Genomic DNA, 17608 nt, shown 5'->3' with positions numbered 1-17608 from the left:
GGTTAAGAAGTTCACCTCTCAACCATATGGTTTCATAGCATAGTCTTCTGCTATAGCACCAGGTCGGCCAATGCCTTGTGAGTAAATTTGGTAGACATAAACTGTGTGGAAGCCTGTCGTATATGTAGATATGTATGTGTGTTTGTTTCTCATTGCTTAACAACCAGTTAGGTTTGTTTACAAACTTAATGGTTTGGCAAAAAAAAAATAATAAATAAATAAATAAAGAGAGGCTGTTAGAATAAATTCCAGACATATTTGATGTTACCAACTAAGAATACTCTTCAAAGTGGCACCCACCATGGCTGCAGTTCAATAAATTAATAACAGAATAACAGGATCAGTATTCTGAAAATAATCTTCCTCTCGTTGATCAGCAAATATTGATACATATGGTTTCTAGATTTGATGGTTGTACTTTTTAGGTGTAATTAATGTCAAACTTACTGAAATATATGAAATTGATTTTAATGAAAAGAAATATTTCATTACATACATCTTTCTTGACATGTTTAAGGTGTTTGCCAATGAATTATGGCCATGAAGATCTTGCTAGTTCACTTGTGAGGGATCGCTTGAGAATTGGATCCAGTTTGGCAGATGTTGACCCAATGACGGTTGACAAAATGGTAACTGTTTACTATATTGCTTGCCAGGAATATAGTGTACATTCCTGTTTGTGTACATTGTAATTTTTAACATTTTATATTAATTGTTTTACTAAACATTTGAATTTATGCATTTTTCATTTTTATATCAGTTTTTTTTTCCATGCCTGCATATGTGGGATGGTTTTGTAAAAGCAGTTGTTTATAGAACTACATGTCATAGAACAAATTAATAAAAGCACAATGCTTGAGATATTTGTGAGTGGGGTATGGAAGTTGTGACATTCATGTTTAAACTTGAAGCTTGTAGCCCAAAAGACACCAAATAAGAATCTAAATTAGATTGCAGACGTTTTCGTCACAGACTTGCCCTATGGCACTTACTTCTAATCTCTTGAAAATACTGTATCCTCATGAATTACCAAGGCATGATGGTAAAAGAAAAGACAATTCATTGTAGTCACATGACTGGGAGTAGTAGGAGAGAATAGCACAACTGTGAACTAGAGACTAAAGTGTTTGTATAGCAACAACATTGCCCCAGATATAAAATTAATATTCCATTTTGAGGCTCACACGAGCTTTGGGTGTTCTGAAGAGGAATGCTAGGTTTTTGTGTTTGCTAGTAAAGAGCATTAGCAATTGTAAGGTTCAGCATTTGTTTTAACTTTTAGGATTTTAGTTTTGATTTATCTATGATGGTATACAGGATTGTGTTTTGATGTGATGTGATTTTATCATCAGCTGTTGAAGAGACAAGGTTGACATGCCTTCACTGGAGAACATTTTCACTAAATTTTCTAAGTGCAAGGCATCTAGAGTTATGGGGTTAATAAAGAAGACGATTCAAGTTGTTAAAGCTGGCTATTAGCAACTGTATCTATCACCCTTTGCGTGTTCCAATGGAAGTAATAAATACTAATTGTCAAGGTCAGAGAAATTACGTTTCTCAGTGAATGGGATACATTGTATGATGTTTACAGAGATCAGGATACAGCCTGGCAAATAGAGGGATTAAACAGTTCGGAATGGATAGGGGTTAGTTTTAGGGTACATTGACAGTTATAGAAAGGACTCTGTCAGCATTTGTGGTATTGTTAGTTTGAAGTGACAGGAAGTGCTTTCACACACGACATGGTTTCTATACATGGCGGTTAGCTTGGCAGAGTAAAAAGAGGAATTTTGTATTGTGTGGACAATGTTAAGTTGGATGCAAGTATGGATTCAGAGGATTCAGCTAACTTGGTTGTGATCTCTTTTGCAAGGGATCAGCAGTATTAGCTTCAGTTTATTAATAGGAAGCCTTGTGGCCTGTACAATGCATAAAAGCATCTTTTGCATTTCAAATGATGGTCTTGCTGGTGTTGTGGTGTTTTTTTTTTTTTGTTTTTTTTTTTTGTTCTTGTGCTGTAGCTACAAGTGAACTACCTAGTTGATTTGGGTTATGTATTCTGGTTGTGTATGTGGTGGGTGGGATAAAGAGGATGGTTTCAGTCAAGTGCTTAACTGTCTCCTATGGGTTCAGCACTGCCAGTGATATTTGGCTGAGAACCCGCAGAGCTCTAAGCAGTGAGCTGATCTGATGTGCTGTAGGGTCCAAGAGGTAGAAAGATATTATATAGTATATGACTGTGATAATCTAGACAATTCAATTGGCAGAGATGGTGTTGTCTGGAAGTGAGAAAGGAATCAGTATTTGGAATTGCCTGTGTACCAGAAATTCATGGGGATAAAACTAATTGTAGGGAGTGCAATTGCCAAGAAGTATTATGAGTATTGAAGTCATCAAGGAGTCACTCCAGAGCGGAGTGACCTGGGGCAGATGTCTGTGATCCAGAATCCTGCTTGTGCTTGAAGAAAGTTCAAAGAGTGGTAGTGACAGCAAGTATATCTAGAGTAATGAGAAAGGAGATTTTGGGCTAGAATAAACTTGTTCCTGAAATCTAGGTGAGAGAGAGATGAGTGGCAGGGAAAGTAGAGTTCATATATGTGTGTAGACATCACATTGTTTGCATGTTAAAGCTCAAATAATTGAAGAGTATCTTTGCATGTACATAAAAGAGCTTATTGTCTATTACTGTTTTTGCTTAAGTCACTTTGACTGTTTCATCAATGTAAGCATCCATAGAACTATGCTAAACTATCCATTCTATATCAACTTAAAAAAAAAAAGTTGCTAACAAACAATATTTATCTTTGAATTGTTGGAGCAAGTATTTTTACAGAGATACCTTTTTTTAAGCTGAACAATAGATACTTTGGCTGAGAAAGTAATCTAATTTAATGACACAATACAATTGATAAAATAATAGCTGATCTTTTCTTACACAGTACCTCTCAATGTAAAAAAAAGTATATATATTTTGATCAAACTAAATCTTAGGTACTTGCTATAATTTTCAGTTTGTTATTGTATTATTTACTATAGGTTAACTTCAAAAGTATTGGTGGTTTAGAGAAGCACATCAGTGCCTTGAAAGAAATGATTGTCTTCCCACTTCTGTATCCAGAAGTCTTCGAGCAGTTCAAAATTACTCCACCTCGAGGAGTTCTCTTTTATGGTCCACCAGGTGAGCACTTTATGACTTAATGTTAAACGTCTGTTTCTTTTTTATTAATACATGATTCGAGTTTTATAGGACAAACTCTTGGAAGTATAGTCTTTTGAAAGATATATTATGAATTTTTTTTTTTTTCATTTTAGGTACTGGAAAGACTTTGGTAGCTAGAGCTTTAGCTAATGAATGCAGCACAGAAAATCGAAGAGTGGCTTTCTACATGCGTAAAGGGGCTGACTGTCTCAGTAAATGGGTTGGGGAGTCTGAACGTCAGCTAAGATTATTATTTGATCAGGTTGGTATAAATCATTATCAACCTATCTTATTTTTCGATATATTTTTTTTCTCTCATTATCTTGTTTGTGCTTTGCAATTTGAACCCCTCAAGAAATAGTGATTTCTAAAAGAAACCTTTCTTTTTTAAAATTTGGTATAAAATATTTTCAAAGTTAACGTTTTTTTAATCAAATATTTGTTTTCATTATTTTCTCAATCAAAGTTTATCTCTTTTAGGCTTATCAGACTCGGCCATCTATTATATTTTTTGATGAGATTGATGGGCTTGCCCCAGTTCGTTCAAGTCGCCAAGACCAAATTCACAGTTCTATCGTTTCTACTCTGCTTGCTTTAATGGATGGTTTAGATAGCCGGGATGAGATAGTTGTCATTGGTGCTACTAACCGGATTGATGCTATTGATCCAGCATTGAGACGACCAGGCAGATTTGACAGAGAATTCCATTTCCCACTGCCATCTTTACAAGTAAGCTTATTTTTAACAACTTTCATATTCAACATATTGTTTTTACTTGTGTATAAGCTGCACTCCTTATTTTGCATGGAAAATTTGGTACAAGCTTTTATAATCAAAATCTACAATGGAGGATGAAATTGTATGATCCAACCAAATTATGTTCTGTATCTGCTGATATTGGTGGAGTTAGATAATTAAACAAGTTGCATTGTTGAGCACATTTATTAAACAAATTGGATTATGAACATGATTATAGAATAACCACTGCATACATAATAGATGACTGTAAACTTTATCATAATATCAAAGAAGAAATAAAACTTAAAAGCAGTTTAAAAGCATCTGTTAAATTCTTCATCACTGTTGGCATAAAGTCGTCCCTCATCCATCCATGCCCTCCATTCCGTCTGTTCTTGGTTGTCTCTTATTGTCAGTCCACAAATGGTTATATTCAGTTTATCCATGCTATTTGATATTCTTGTCTTCAAGAAACTCTTTGTTACCACTTGATCATCCAGTGTCTTTATGTACAATGTTACAAGATGGTTGGCTTCGTGAGGTTACTGCATTTTGTTAGTTCCTTTTATTCTGAAAACAATCAAAATTATTTATGTCCAACCAATCTTTCCTTCAATGGTTTTACTCTGCACTACTTCCAAAAGGTTGTAGCAAAGATGTAAGGCCAGTTGGTGTTCATAGACATGGCCTTGTCTTTCATCTCTCCTGTCTTGTGTGCAATGAGCAGTGATTTCTTCTTTAGAAGAGCCTCTGGTCCTTTATTTCACATTTAGTGTTATCCACTATATAATCCCATCTTTATTCATATAGTCCTCAGAATGACAGTGAACAAAATCTCCAGGTGATATTTCCTTTCCTTTTGGTAATTCTTTTCTGATAGATTGGCTTAAGCTCAATCTTATCTGTCATAAACAAGTACCATGATAAAATGTATCCTTCCAGGAGGAGCATCCATATTTCTTATCCATCCAAGTAGAAAATTATTCTGCTATTCTGCTAGCCACTAGGTAGTTTCTGGGTTGTCTTGATTTCCTGTCATTTCTGTTCATGATAAAATCCTTATTTTAATTTCTGATTAGAAGAAAAATAGTAGTTTAGCTGAGGACTGTCATTACAAAAAAAAAAAAAAGAAGAAACTGTTTAATATTGAATTCTTTCATATTTGATTTGTCTGATTGTTGATTACTTGACTGAATCTTAATTCATTGTAAGCAGTTACCATTCATTACAGTTTGATATATCTTTTTATTATACACTGATACATTCAGATTAGTTTTCTTCATCTTGGTTGTTATAATCATAATGTTTTAGCCATTATACTTTCGGACCTTTGTCTGGTGCCTGTCACATTCAGTAACATTTTCAGAATTTGGAACTGAACCCTTTATTAAATCCATGGAGGCAGATGGTTCTCAAACTGTTGTCAATATCGTGGATATTCTCTTCATTATTCTCTTGCTTGTGATGTTGTTAGTTCAATGTATTCTGTTTCACTCAGAATACATTTAGCTTAAATTTTACTGGGTGATTTTTACCACAACTGCAAAGGCTGAAATACACAGTTCTTGATCATGGAGCTCTTCTGATGTAGACTTTGTTTAGGGGAAATGTCTCTAAGGAAAGATCCACTTTTAAATACTGTCTTGATATTGTATGGATCCCAGATCTAAATTTTTTCCTGACATTCTTCTAAGGTAAGAGAGACAGATTGTAGCTGTATTTTGATTAATATTTTTGACCCTTATAACTTTGCTTTTAGAAACAAATACTATGCTTGCAAAATAATTATTCTGAAAGGGTCTTTCTGATCCTGATCTCTTGTTGGTATGAATCTGAATTTTCACATACAAATTTTGTTTGATGTGAGCTGTAGATGATCACTTTCTTCATGTTCTATAGGTGGTAGGAACCAAAGTTCCAAATATGATCCAGTGAATGTGGTCTTATGATATATGGATATTGTGAATCCACACTCTGTGTTGGTTATTTGCACGTCCTTTTTCCTTTTCTGTAGTGAATTGTATTGACAGTTTACATGATTCAGTAGTACTTTGTGCTTCTTCCTGATGAGGCCCAAGTATGAAGTTGTTTAAACCCATTTCCTCAAAGTATTCCATGTATATGCATGCCATCACTGGAGATAATGATGAATCTGTAGTTTAAACTTTCCTGTTGATAGAAAGGGTTAAACTACAGACCCCATTTGGAAGTATGTTATTTGTATGCAGTTTCAATATCTCCATTAGGTTATCTATCAGGATATTGCTAAATTCTCCACTTGAAGGATCCAATTTCAGTTTATCTCTACCACCAATAGAGCCTCATGTGATGAATAGGCTTATCATGTACAAACTCAACATCTGGTTGGAATGAATCAGAGCACCTTTAATGTAGGCAGAATATTTTATATAGGACTGAGACTTACTGGAACATATTCCTGAACAAAGCCCTTGTCAGTAAGAGATTTTGACAAGAACTGTGTATTGCATCTTTTACAGTTATGACAGTGAATATAAAAGTAAGAACATCACTCCCTGAAAATTTGGGTTCCAGGAACATTGTAGAAGTTTAATTCGTGGAGAGACAAAACATCAGGCATGACTGATAATTTGTTGAGAGTGAAGGGAAGTCACCAACTGTTGTGGAACAAAGTCAAGATAAGGAAAAACAATAGAAGATAAGATGGCTGAAAGAATGAGCAGTGCCACTGGGTTTAGGCATCATATAGGAGTTTTTAATTAAGAAAGAAAGACCATTAAACCTATGACAAAATAAAATTTAGAAAATTTGAAGTTCCTAATTCCCACTATCTAATTGCCTCATGAAATAGTGAATTTAAGCGTCAAGTTTAGTATTTTATTTGCTTAGTACATGTGAGTTTAGTGAGTCAAGCAACAAGTACTCTTGTTCAAGCTTTATATTTTAGCAATATCAAAAGAATAATAAAGAAAACATCTATTGAATGAAAAAATATACTTATGCGGATTCAATAAAGAGTTTGATCCCAAATTTCAAGAACATTATTAAATGACCCATGCAAGTAAGAAGTGGATGTTAAAACAATGAGAAAAGCCTCAGTGTGATAAAGGAAGTACTAACAGAATTGGATCAACGTACTACTATATTCCTGATGGGTGACTTCAACTTCCCCAACATCAGGTGACCTGAGGGCAATATAACTCCAGGAATGATGCACAAAGAGCAAAATCAAGCAGGATCTCTACTTGATCTTATGAAAATGCTATTCATGGAGCAGATCATACTCTCTCCACCCAGACACAAAAATATCCTGGACCTCTGTTTTACAAACAATGTGGAAATTATCCACAACATAGATATACCACCAATAATATTCTCAGACCATAGCATGATAGAACTGACAATGTATGGCCCTGAATTAACTAAAGATAAACTCTGCACAGGTGGCGCTCAAACCCAGTAGAGCCTAAATTTCTGTATGGCTGAGTGGAAGTCACTTGATAAAAAGATACTCCAGCAGGACGGGCATAAAGCCTCGTTATGCAAGACATAAATAAACTCAATAAATTCATGTCAATAATGTGAGCCACATACATTAAATATGTCCCAGAGAAGGGAGCTAATACACACAAAAAGATCATTCCCTGAGGCAGGAGAATACTCATGTGGCGGAGAATAAAGATCTCGAATCGTTTAAACAAACACTTTAATGACAGTGTGAAATCCCACCTGACAAAGGAACTCTTCGAGATAGAAAATAAGCTCAAAATTTCCCATGAAAAAAAAAAAAGAGAAGAAAGAGAAACCTAGGCAAAGGAGTCTGCCTCAGTACGCTATAAGATAGGGTCACTATTTGGCCCAAGTATGAAGATGTTATCTACATACCTCAAGGAAGATAAGTGAAGCACTAAATAAACAAGCCAAAGGAGTTTTTCAATGTAATGGATCTATTCAGAAAAGTGGCAACCATCGATTACATCAATGTAACAGAAGAGGATGTAATATCAGTTATTCATGTGATGAGATGAGATCACACTCAACAACGGGCCCAGATTGACTCCCAGCTGTTCTCTTAAAGACATGTAAAAAGGCTCTTGCAAAGCCACTGCAGATACTCTTTCAGTTACTTGCATGTGGTAAACTTCCCAACATGCTAAAAGGGGGTATAATATGCCCTGTCCATAAAGGAAGAAGCAGAGCAGATGCTAAAAACTACAGGTCCATCTCTCTGACCTCACATGTTAGTAAGACAATGGAACACATTGTCAGAAAAGGGCTGATCATGTTCCTAGAAGAGAAAAACCTTATAACAAACATGCAACATGGCTTCCGTCCTGGGAGGAGCTGCCTCACACAGTGGCAGCAGCACTTTGACTGGGTACTGAAACAACAGCTAAACCAGTCAGCTGCAGACATATCAAAATAAAAATAAAACACTGGAGTTGATTCATTTGACAAAAAATTCTTGAAGGCAGTGTCTCATATTTTTTTGCCCTCTCAATTGTGTGTGTGTATATATATATATATATATACACACACACATACACACAACACTCACATACATGTATGTATATGTGCATATTCATATCTATTATATAAAAGTCAATGTCTTTATGTGTATTCGTGTGTTACTTATAGATTCGAAAACTACTACACCGATCCTAATGAAATTTGGAACACAAAATCCAAGCTTAGGGAAAAGGGTAATGCTGTATGTTTCTTACAATTTCATGAATGGATCCTTATGATACTTAGAACTTTGATTCAATACATAAGGGCGAGTATAATGCAGTATGTTTGGTTTCGATTTGAGGTGGCTTAAAGGGGGCAGAACCCCCCATGAAAATGCATAAATTTCTGATGTTGATGAAATTTCAACCATAGGTAATTGACACACATTAAGAAGTATTCCCAAACTTTTTGCTTCTCATGAGGATTCTAACACCTCACTGAGGCAATGACCAGTGACCTGGACCTTTGGAAATATGCAGTACGTGAGAAGACCTGGCAAGCCAAGTGAGAGCATAATCTGTGCCCTCTGCCAGAAGTGTAGCCAGCTCACTAATTCGTATCTTTACTTCATTGGACACTAAAAACCCTGCTTGCGAAGACTTGATGAGGCAAGTGATTTTGGAATTTGAAATTTGAAATCTGAAATCGAAATCGAACCGAATCCGACGACTAGCACCCATGCAAACCTCTCCTTCATTGGACACTAAACTCTGCTTGCGAAGACCTGTTGGATCAAGTGAAATCGTAATTGAACCATACTCGATGACTGGCACCTGCGCCAGTGGAGCACTAACAGCACTGTTAAGCGTGTTCATTGCCAGAGCAGCTGTCTGGCTTCCGTGCTAGTGGCCCGTAAATAGCACCATTTGTGCGTAATCGTTATCAGCGTTGGCCTCTAGCACTTGTGCTAGTGGCACGTTGGAAAATCATTCGAGCGAGGTCATTGCCAGTGCTGCTGGACTGGCTCCTGTGCAGGTGGCACGTAAAAAACACCATTTTGAACGTGGCCGTTGCCAGTACCGTGTGACTGGCCCTCGTGCCGGTGGCACGTAAAAGCACCCACTACACTTTTGGAATGGTTGGCACTAGGAAGGGCATCCAACTATAGAAACTCTGCCAGATCAGATTGGAGCCTGGTGCAGCCTTCTGACTTGCCAGTCCTCAGTCAAATTGTCGAACCCATGCTAGCATGGAAAGCTGACGTTAAACGATGATGATGATGATATATATATATATATATATATATATACACATATACACATACACACATACACACACACATGTATATATATATATATATATATATATACATATATATATATTTGTGTGTGTGTGTGTGTATGTATGTATATAACCTTTCTCTCTCACTTGCTCAATTTGAGTGTACTGGTTTTAGTTCAGAAATAATCGATCCTTGTTTGAATCCTGCATTAAGATTATATTCACATAGCTGATGACTGAAAGATGAAATTTATCAAACTTATTTCCCTTTTATGATGAATTTTTAAAAACTGGTGTACTATCATTGCTAATGAATTAATAAGGTTCATTAATGGTTATAAACAGATTTGAAAATGTAATTAACAGGTCAGGGTTTCAACTTCCTTGACTCATTGCTAGTATCTCATCTAAGACTGAAGATATTTTGATATTGTTTATAATGTGAAGCTGTTATTTAGCAGATGCTCTGCTCTGAGACTTTTGGAATGGATGCCTTTTCGGGGAATTTTTCCTGTACAAAGGAGCTAATGATTTCTATAAGGCATGAAAGAATGGAAATGAAGAACTTGTTGAAGCAGATGAAGCATCACTAATTAAGATAAAAGTTGGAATGTTTACTTGGTTTCTTGAGAACCTACTTGCACCATCAAGTCACTGAACAACTTTTGGTATCTCCCTTTGACAAGTGCCTCTATGTTTGTCATGAAATTGCCTTCCTGAGAATTAATAATTATAAAATATCTGCCAAATGTATTGTTACATTCAAAATGGGAAGAGGAAACAATGAACAAGAGATGAAAGAACCTAGTGAATGTTGATAGCTTGGTTGTAAGGAAAACAGTTTCAATATAGTCCATAAGATTAATGCAATTTAAATTGTACCTATAAATTTATGAATATTAAATTGTATTATTGTTATTTTGAACATTTTAGGCTCGGTCCCAGATTTTCTCTATCATCACTAAAGATTGGAACCCTAAGCTATCAGATGCATTTCTTGAGGAAATTGCTCGAAAGTGTGTTGGTAAGTTTGATGTGATTTAACAGAAAGTTATTTGAATTTCCAATACTTATATTCTTTTTTTAATTATTTTATCTTGAATTTCTACTTTTAGAAGTTTTAAATAAAAGAAACAAAATACTTTAATAAGTTATCACATATTCTGTTGCATCTTTTCTGTAAGTCTTTTCTTCCTAATCTTACTATTTCTTTCAAATATATTCTAGTACTCTCTTGCAGTGTATTTTCACACCATGTGTCACTTAGATTAGCATCTCACTGGATATAATCAGATAATGTATTCAACAGACCATATTCTACTTGTCTCTCTCTCCTCTAATCTAATGAGCTTATTTCACTGCAATACTGTATCACACTTTTGATACCTGTTTCAAAAGTTTATTCTTTCATTCATAGCTATAACCAATTTTTTTATTCTCCATTAGATCCCCAACTCTTTATGTGGGGATGATAATAAAACAAATTTTCATTGCAAAAGTCTGAAAATATAGACATCTGACTCTATTCTTTCTGCTATTGAACTTTTCTCAACAAAAATAATTAACCAGAATGCATCAAAGTTACATAATGCATTCTGGTCAGCTTACAAAACAGTAATCTACTTGGAGAAACATATAAAAGATTGGTCGCTCTGCAATGAAAGTTACCTCACTAAAGTACTGAAACTTCATCAAGTGCTGGTGTCTTGATAAAATACCAGTCCTTGTTTAGATGCTATTCTGCTGCAAGCACTCCTACCAAAAGCTTGGTTCGATGATAAACAGTTTCTTGATACTTCTGTTTGAATTGCATCTTCCTCTGAATTCTTCATTGAATTGTCAGGAGAAGCTGTGGAAAATATTTCCCAGCAGAAAGCTGGTGTCACTTAGTACAGGAGGCTAAACCTGTCAGTAATGCTTTGAAATTCTTCCTTATCACCTGGGAATATAATTCTGTATCTTCCTCTCCTCCAGTTAAAAATGTGTATCCCTCCTCAATAATTGAAGGACTTTGAGAGCCTGACCTGAGACTATTGATTTTTATTTGGGCTAAGAATAGATATTTCCGTAACAACTAACAGTGAATCCTGAGCCTGTGTTTCTTCTTCCTTTCTTCCACCAAACAGCCACTTTATTCTAAACTATGTCAAAATTTACAAGAAATAACAAGAAACTGATATACAAACCACTCAGTTCTTTCTCTCTAATTATCTACAGTAATCCAAGCTGTACTATTCATTTCAATCTCTTTTCAAAAAGTAGTATTCGTGCAGAATTTTCTTTCTCTACTACTCACTTGTATATCAGCAACAAAGACTTCTATTTTGGAAATCTTCCTGGTTCCTTGAAGTTTATCTATTGCCACATCTTGAACACAAGCAGTTGTTTTAGTACCTTGCTTTGTATCATGGCACCCGTTTAGTTGGCCTATAGATTTCTTGTCTCTGAAAATGTAACCAGGTTTCAGATTAATGCAGATTGCTGTTGAGAGAGAGAGAGAAAGCCGTCTTAATCTATGGAAACATTACTGTACACCTTATTCCCAAAAAGGAGCAACCTCTCACAATTCGAACAGCTGACTTATCAATGGAGGCTCCACATGGTTGTTCAACCTACTAAAAATAGCAACCAAATCTTAACTCGGTTACAGTCTTAATGGTGTATCAGTGCTTGCAGCAGAATTGCATCCAAGGTGTTGTTAAACTGAATGGCATGTTAGGTTTGCTTTCTCCATTCAAAAATGGGGACTGTTTTAAAGGACTTAGTCCTAAATTCCTCTTAAAATGTTGGTATGGTCTTTGATCATATCTGTGCAAAGAGAGCTGACTTGGAAACTGAACAATAACATCTCAACAGTAATAGAGGCAGTTGTAAAATCCCTTCCCTTATCTCCTTGAGTGTTTTTTTTTCTATTTCAGAGTTTGGTTATGTCTCCAACACTTTCCATTCTGCATATGGAAGACCTACTTGCTGTTATTTCTTATCACATATGTATGACATTGTCAGACTGCATCTCAGTGTCAGTAAATACAGTTGACTGTCTACAAATCTCATGTGTAACCCACATTAAAGGACTGTTCTTGTACTTGGGATGGTGTTGTTGCTTGTAAGCATATTCTACACCATTGGAAGACCATTTGGCTGATTGGCAATGATTCAATCATCAATTTGGTTCTGTTTCACTGTTTCTTTTCTCTATAATGTCTTCTGCAGGGATAGCACTCAGTATAATACCTCTTCCAAGATCCATAATAATCTAAGTTTTTATTCTAGTTGTTTCCCCACAACACAAGCCATGCATCTAATATTTTGCTTAATCCTTCATTTTGAGACCTCACTGGCTATCTTTACCCACATTTTCCCAACATATTAAAACCAACAGAACTCCAAATTAAATTAACAAAATTTGAGATTTGTTTGAAAAAATTTGTATTCCTTATTTAATTTTTTTGTTGTAGGCTATTGTGGTGCTGATATCAAAGCATTATGTACAGAAGCTGCTTTGATGGCTTTAAGAAGAAGGTATCCTCAGATTTACAATTCCTCAGAAAAACTCCAGTTAGATGTTTCATCAATACACATCTCTGGAATTGATTTTTATCGAGGAATGAAAGTAATTGTTCCCACTGCACAGCGTTCTAATTCAACTCCAAGACATCCATTATCCAAACTTGTGAGACCACTTCTTGAAAACATCTACACCAAGGCACTTTCAATATTGGAGATAATTTTTCCCAATGATTTATCTCAGAGTCATAGTCTTACATTGAAAGGTAATTCAATAATTTTTCTGTTTGAAATTTAATCATATTTCCTTGTATCTGTATATGTTCTCTTTATGATGTTTATCAGCATTATTATTATCTTCCTCTTTATATTGGCATTGGTTAAATTTTTTGCAGTAGTATTTCTCTCTTTGTTTAAGTAGTATTTCTCTCTATTTACTAAGAAAGATTTCTATACAATTGAATTTCTTCGAATTTTTATCAAAAACATTCTTATGAATTATTTCTCCTTTCAAACCTATGAGTTTAAAATGACATAATATGCTTATCTGTTTTGACTAGTGTTTCAAATTTTTATATAATTTCAGCAATACAGAATAAATACTGAAAAAAATAATTTTGTTAGCTTATAGATGTAATATATAATACAGTTCACTTCAATATAATAATTTTTTAATGCATTATCAGATTTTTAGTATATTGTAATAAAACGAATAATAGAATGAATAAAAACTTAAGTATTATGAAATATGATTATACTCAAGGGATCAAAACTTTATATTTGGAAAATTAAGTCATGTGGTGTAGCTGAAAACATTTTATACAGAAATTTATTCATCATTGGAAATACTGCAAGAGAAATATATATTTAAAATATCTATTTCTGAAAACTAGATAATATTTATAGCATAACATCAGTAGACCCCGTTTAAAAAAAATTTCTTTACTGCTGAAAGAAAAGAAAAGAAAAGAAATCTGTTATATTTTGATGAATTTTTCGGTAGATGTCTTTAAAAAAATTTTTTTTTACCTTCACCACACTAATAGAATACAACTTTATGCTTTCTAACTGCTGCTACCACCCTTCTTCTCCTCTATGTATTTATGTATGTATATCGTCATCATCGTTTAGTACCCTCCTTCCATGCTAGCATAGGTTGGACTGTTTGACAGGGAGCTGGTCAGGCAGGAACCTGTATCTTGCTTCTGTGTCTATATATGTATATATTAGGCTATCATTGACTTTACATTGTGGCACATGACGAATCTTCCCTCTGACTTGTGCTCCATCTACTTTGGTGTGCCCAGAACTTGGTTTTGTTCCCCTTTACATCCTGTTACACATCAGCAACTTCTCAAAATGTGTTTTCCCACAACTGTTAGCTTGCAATCGTTGAAGAAGAATATTGACCTTGGTGATCTTGGAAGACCTACGAAGTCGTTCCTGTTGATCAAACCAAATGGTTAGGGTCTGCTGTAGATGCCTACTGTTAAGTTTCATAAAAATTACTTTCATTAGAATATGCATTTTCTTATGTTATTATATAAGTTCTGCTGTGTACTTTTTGTGCATAGCTATATGTTTTTGCTTAATAATTGTTAAAAAAGAAAAGGCAACTTTCAAACACTTTTAGGTTCCTGTGAGAAATCAGCTAAAGTAGATGAAGCTACCGATTACTGGTTTGAAGATGAAGAAGGTCCATGTATATATGAAGCCCCTCGTCAACGTGGTAGAAAGCCTCGAAATTTTGTTCCTGAAAAAATTACAGAATCTTACTTGGATTTTCAAAGGTAATGGAAAATATCTAAATCTAAATATTTCAAATTGAATATTAATTATCGTAACTCATTGAAAGTAGGTTAAGCCAGCATTTGTGTGTGTCTTGATTTGATTTTGATTAATTTTATGTAACTTCTCTATCTTAAACTTATTGTGTGTCATACAATATTTTGATATTTTCAAAAAGTAACTTTTTATTCAAAATCATTATATATGATTTCTTGGTTTACTTTTTTTCCTTCCTTCAATTCTCGTAGTTGTGCCTCCAAGCAGCCATTGACATACCGTCCACGCCTTCTCTTTGCTGGGAAAATAGGCCAAGGACAGTCTGTCCATCTTGCTCCTGCTATCATGCAACACCTAGAGCAAATGCCTGTTTATGTAATTGATTTACCATCACTGTATGCTGCTAGTAACAGGACACCTGAAGAATCTTGCACACAGGTTAGTATATATGAAAGGCATTTATTAAGTGATATTAATGTTGACGTTAAGGATGGTATTAAATTATCTTAATTTGGTTTGGTTTCTTTGATTACCATTTTTTCCTTTTTTTAAGATGATCTACTTGAATTACTGATATTGCAGCTATCTAACTATTGTTATGCTATATATTAAACAGCTGTTACTTTCTTACTTTTATAGACAACATACTTCTTGATACTCACTCTTTCTTCTCTCAAGTAGTCTTCTTTTCCTTTAATACACTTCAAATTTGTTGTCATTTTTTAGCAGTTTCTTTAACTGCCAAGTATGCATTATGCCAAGCTTAAGTTATCAATAGAACTACAACACTCTTTCCAATATCACTTTACGTTCATGTGTTTTTCTATTATAATTATCCCTTATCCTTCATAATTTCTGTATTATGATATCAAAAACAGCTCCCAACTTTCCTAAAACATTTCAAAAGTGTGAAAAATGTTGGCCACTATTGATTGAAAACTCTCTTGTTCCTAGCTGTATTCAATCAGGAATTTCAAAATGCTCCTACTCCAGATACCATCCTTTCCACATTTCATAATCAACTTTAAAATCTTCTTTCACATTATTTATTACTTCAACTGTACATCCACCAACCTCAACTGTTGCATTGCAAATAAGCCTTGTAACACTGTTAGATGCCTGCATCAGAGACTCTTCAAATCTGTGGAACAATAGATGAGTCTTAGACAGTCAGTCTTAGACCACCTTTCAGCCTGTATTGTTACCTTACCCAACAGATTATCACACATTTACAAAGAATATTTTTATCCTTGGAATATCTTCACCTACTTTAACCATTATTATCATCTCTCTTTTTTGTTTTTGGGAGCTTTGATGTTGTAGACGACTGTGCGACCAAGGAGATGGTGATGAAGGAATGGCTCCTTTTAGCGTGTTGCACGGTCGGCACAAATATAAGAAAAAACAAATAGATGGAATGAGTTAAGTGCCAACAAGGAAAGAGAGAGACTCAACGGGTAAAGATGTATAAAAGTAAGGTTTATTGGTAGTCAACCAGAATGTCTGTGAGTGAATGCGACATAACACAATATAAGACAGGCAGTCATGTAAACAAAGAGTGTGTGTGTATACAAATATGTATGTGAATGCAAGAGATACAGAGCATAGTAAACTGTCTATAAATAAGGACATTGTGAAACACCAGTTCATAACTAAGGTGCACAATAGGTTGAGTTCCTGTACCAAGAGGTTATGGCATTGAGTTGGCAGAGCCGTAGTAAGACACGTGTAAGAAGTTGAGGCTTCAATGCTGTGGCCGGTTACTTGGTACAGGAGTTCTCGCAGGTTGAGTTCTGGCTGTTATTTCATGGTGAATCATTTCACACATACAGTGTTGAGAGAAACTGTGCGAGCGCTGTGCACTTAGAGATGTCGGTGTAGACGCTAAGAAACTGGAAGTAACGATGCAGAGGACTGGCTGTTGGTTCTTCAATGGAGTGGAGTAATGTCGTTGCTGGAACTGGCTGGTGCTCTGTGGTCAGCGACTAGACCTCAGAAGGTCTAGAGTCGCGACATACTTTAGTGCAGACGAAGCAAGCTACTTAAGAGGTAAAATCAGCTCAAGCAGGGGTTTCAAAAAACCGTTCCATGTGACCTTATCAAAAGGCAGCGATTGGTTGGTATGCACCCTGGCACAAAATAGAACTAGAGACAAAAGTGCGCCAATACCAATGAATCAGAGTGGTGGACACAACAGGGTCCAAAGATAACTGAGAGAACAGTTTCGCTACAACGTGTTTTTATAATTTTCTGTGTGTATGCAGGCATATGCCATTATGTGTTAGGCTCTTCAACTGTGTACATTTACGTGTTTTCCTATCCTCTATCATAATCATCATCATCATCATCGTTTAACGTCCGCTTTCCATGCTGGCATGGGTTGGACGATTTGACTGAGGACTGACAAGCCAGAAGGCTGCACCAGGCTCCAATCTCATTTGGCAGAGTTTCTACAGCTGGATGCCCTTCCTAATGCCAACCACTCCAGGAGTGTAGTGGGTGCTTTTACGTGCCAGTCACTTGTACTGGCAACGGCCACGTTCAAAATGGTGTTTTTTACGTGCCACCTGCACAGGAGCCAGTCCAGCAGCACTGGCAATGACCTCGCTCGAATGATTTTCCAACGTGCCACTAGCACAAGTGCTAGAAGCCAACGCTGATAATAAT

General features: G+C 35.4%; 1 protein-coding gene across 2 annotated transcripts in view; it reads left to right on the top strand.

The window, feature by feature from the left end:
- LOC106883269 (ATPase family AAA domain-containing protein 2) overlaps nucleotides 1–17608 on the top strand; it is a 73781-nt gene that overhangs the window by 35839 nt on the left and 20334 nt on the right. For both annotated transcript variants that reach the window (XM_014934211.2, XM_014934212.2), the window contains exons 9-16: nucleotides 518–629; nucleotides 3037–3178; nucleotides 3313–3461; nucleotides 3680–3928; nucleotides 10583–10673; nucleotides 13108–13422; nucleotides 14790–14946; nucleotides 15193–15379. In XM_014934211.2, coding sequence (XP_014789697.1) covers nucleotides 518–629; nucleotides 3037–3178; nucleotides 3313–3461; nucleotides 3680–3928; nucleotides 10583–10673; nucleotides 13108–13422; nucleotides 14790–14946; nucleotides 15193–15379 — 1402 coding nt within the window. The remainder of the gene's footprint in view (nucleotides 1–517; nucleotides 630–3036; nucleotides 3179–3312; nucleotides 3462–3679; nucleotides 3929–10582; nucleotides 10674–13107; nucleotides 13423–14789; nucleotides 14947–15192; nucleotides 15380–17608) is intronic.

Source organism: Octopus bimaculoides, chromosome 19, assembly GCF_001194135.2.
Source record: "Octopus bimaculoides isolate UCB-OBI-ISO-001 chromosome 19, ASM119413v2, whole genome shotgun sequence".
NCBI lineage: Eukaryota > Metazoa > Mollusca > Cephalopoda > Octopoda > Octopodidae > Octopus > Octopus bimaculoides.
The sequence above is the reverse complement of the archived record's forward strand: the minus strand, read 5'-3'. Positions and strand labels throughout refer to the sequence as shown.